We start from the raw sequence: 2,796 nt of genomic DNA on the forward strand, positions 1-2,796 counted from the left end.
GTAAAAAAGCATTTGCTGTAAGATGATAGACATAGGAAGACAAGAAATTAGCTTCAGGTAAAGAATAAATTTCCCTATTTTTGTTGTTGTTGGTTTTTTGTTTTGTTTTGTTTTGTTTTGTTTTGTTTTTTGAGACAGTGATTCTCTGTGTAGCCCTGACTGTCCAAAACTCTCTTTGTAGACCAGGCTGGCCTCGAACTCACAGAAATTAAGGGTGTGTGCCACCACACCCAGACAAGAATAAATTTAAGATTCAAGTTTGCAATATTTATAGTAAATTAAAGCTCCTAGGCTTCTTCTTGAACATTTATAAATATATGGTCAAATCATTTTTTTCATGTTTTGTATTTTTTTTTTTATATTGTGTATGATGTGCCAAATAGAGACACTCAGAACTTCCTTTCAGTTAAATCCCTTAGGTTGGTATATGAGGCACCAAAGAGGAAGTTACTCAGGAAGAAGATGGTGCTACGTTTCAGCTAATGGGACCAAAGGAAGCAAACTCAGGTCCCGTGACATTAGGTAACCTTCCATAGATACACCTAAAAAATTTTTAGGCAAAGGCCATGTAAGTATAAAGAAAGTAGCAAAACATTCCCAGCTTCACTACAGCTGAAGATGTGGCTCCAGTTTAAAGCCCTATGCACAAGACAAAAGACCTGAGTTCAGGTCCCTGATCCAACCTCACAGTCAGCTACAGTAGCTGAAGTGTCTGCACTCCCAGCATACACTATCCACAGATGGAAAGGTGAAACAGGAACCTCTACAGAAGGAGCTCAAGAGGCAGCTCAGATGGCTTGTGCACTGGAAGAGACTCTGTCTCCAACAAGGCGGGAAGATGAGAAGGAATGCCCAAAGCTTGTTTGTCCTCTGACCTTTACACACCTCTTTGTGTGTGTGGTAGGGAATGGAGAGGGAGAGAGGGAGGGAGGGAGGGGAATGTATGGACATTGCTAAGACTAGAGATATCATATTAAGTTAAATAAATCCAGGTTTAAAAATAAAAGACAAACTTATCTTCAATTTTGAAATGTGCAGAATGCAGCATTCATGTATGAATGAACCTCACAGCTGCCATGCTTTGTGGCATGGTTTTCCAAAACCATAGGTGTGTGAGTTTTTAACTGTGTCTTCCGGTAGTCAAGGCTGAGTATTGCTGCCACTATATGTATCCTGCCACAATTCAGAAGTCTGCAACATTGGCAAGGCTACTGACACACAACAAGTTTATTTAAAATATCCTTTAGTCAAAGTATTCACATCTCACCAAGGGCGGTGAGTGTTTTTGCCTTACAGATAATGAGAGCAGCTCCTATTGTTGGTGCCGGCCTTCCTTGTGCTGGACCCTTCCTAATTCAATTTACTTCCCATTCCAGGCCTTTCCTTTTCTTTGTCCCCTTCACCTTGGATAATGTTCAAGAAATTTGATGAAAAAGAAAATGTGTCCAACTGCACCCAGTTGAAAACTTCGGTTATTAAGGATATTAAAAATCAATTGATAGAGCAATTTCCAGGTATTGAACCATGGCTTAATCAAATCATGCCTAAGAAAGATCCTGTGAAAATTGTCCAATGCCATGAACACATAGAAATCCTTACAGTAAATGGAGAATTACTGTCTTTTTAGACAATGAGAAAGGCCTTTTTATCCAACCTTAAGATTACTTCATAAACATCCTTTTATCTTACCACACCAGCAGGTTAATAAAGGGGCCATCAAATTTGTACTCAGTGGAGCAAATATCATGTGTCCTGGCTTAACTTCTCCTGGAGCTAAGGTCTACCCTGCTGCAGTAGACACTATTGCTGCAATGATGGCAGAAGGAAAGCAGAATGCTTTATGTGTTGGTGTAATGAAGATGGCTGCAGAAGATACTGAGGAAGTCAACAAAGGAATTGGCATTGAAAATATACATTATTTAAATGACAGGCTGTGGCATGTGGAGGCATATAAGTGAGCCTCAAAATGAGTGTTCTGGGCTAAATATGGATATTTTGATATATCTGTGTTTGTGTCTGTGTGTGACAGCATGAAGACAATGCCCCTATGGTTATGCTGAATAAAGTTTGCAAATGCTAAAAATAAATAAATAAAATATACTTTATTGCTGTAAAGTAAAGCAAGCTAGACAAATATTCATGATTATCTTTCAAACAATGAAATTGATTGTAGGTTTCTAAAACAGTTTCTTGAACTCCTGAGATATAAACTAAATTACCTTGACCAGGAGAGTTGCAACAAATTCATTCCTTGGTTCTCTCTCTCTCTCTCTCTCTCTCTCTCTCTCTCTCTCTCTCTCTCTCTCTCTCTCTGGGTGCGCGCGCGCGCTCGCGCGCGCGCGTGTGTATGTGTGTGTGTGTGTGTGTGTGTGTGTGTGTGTGTGTGTGTGAGTGAGTGTGCATATCAACAATATTAAGCTGTTACCATAGAGATTGTATAGATAATGTCTGAGTTATGCACTTGGCTCTTTAAGAAATGAATTTGAAAAAATGTTTTGCTTCAAATTTCTTTTGCAAGACTCATGCTGGGCCATTAAGACAGAAAAATAAACCATATATCTTAGTAAGAAAAAAAACCTTATTTTTAACCCAAAAACTCTAAGTAAGAATGTATTATTCAGTACACAATTTTATCAATTTTATATAGAGTGGGATTGAAGAAAGAAATTGGGGTGGAATGAAAGGTTTGCAGTTTGAAATGTGATGTTCATAATCTTTAGAGTGGATGAATATTGGGAAAGAGCTAGAAAGATTACTCTTCATCAGACAACTTCTTCTGTGTGTGCATTTGTGCTA

At 38.4% G+C, this 2,796-nt stretch overlaps 1 protein-coding gene across 1 annotated transcript; it reads left to right on the forward strand.

Moving 5' to 3' along the window:
• The first annotated feature begins 1,403 nt into the window (after positions 1-1,403).
• On the forward strand, positions 1,404-1,958 carry LOC127198914 (malignant T-cell-amplified sequence 1-like). Its single transcript, XM_051156832.1, is given in 2 exon segments — positions 1,404-1,618; positions 1,620-1,958. Coding segments are annotated over 2 exon segments (546 nt in total). The 5' UTR covers positions 1,404-1,411.
• The last annotated feature ends 838 nt before the right edge of the window (positions 1,959-2,796 follow it).

Source organism: Acomys russatus, chromosome 15 (genome assembly GCF_903995435.1).
Source record: "Acomys russatus chromosome 15, mAcoRus1.1, whole genome shotgun sequence".
Taxonomy (NCBI): domain Eukaryota; kingdom Metazoa; phylum Chordata; class Mammalia; order Rodentia; family Muridae; genus Acomys; species Acomys russatus.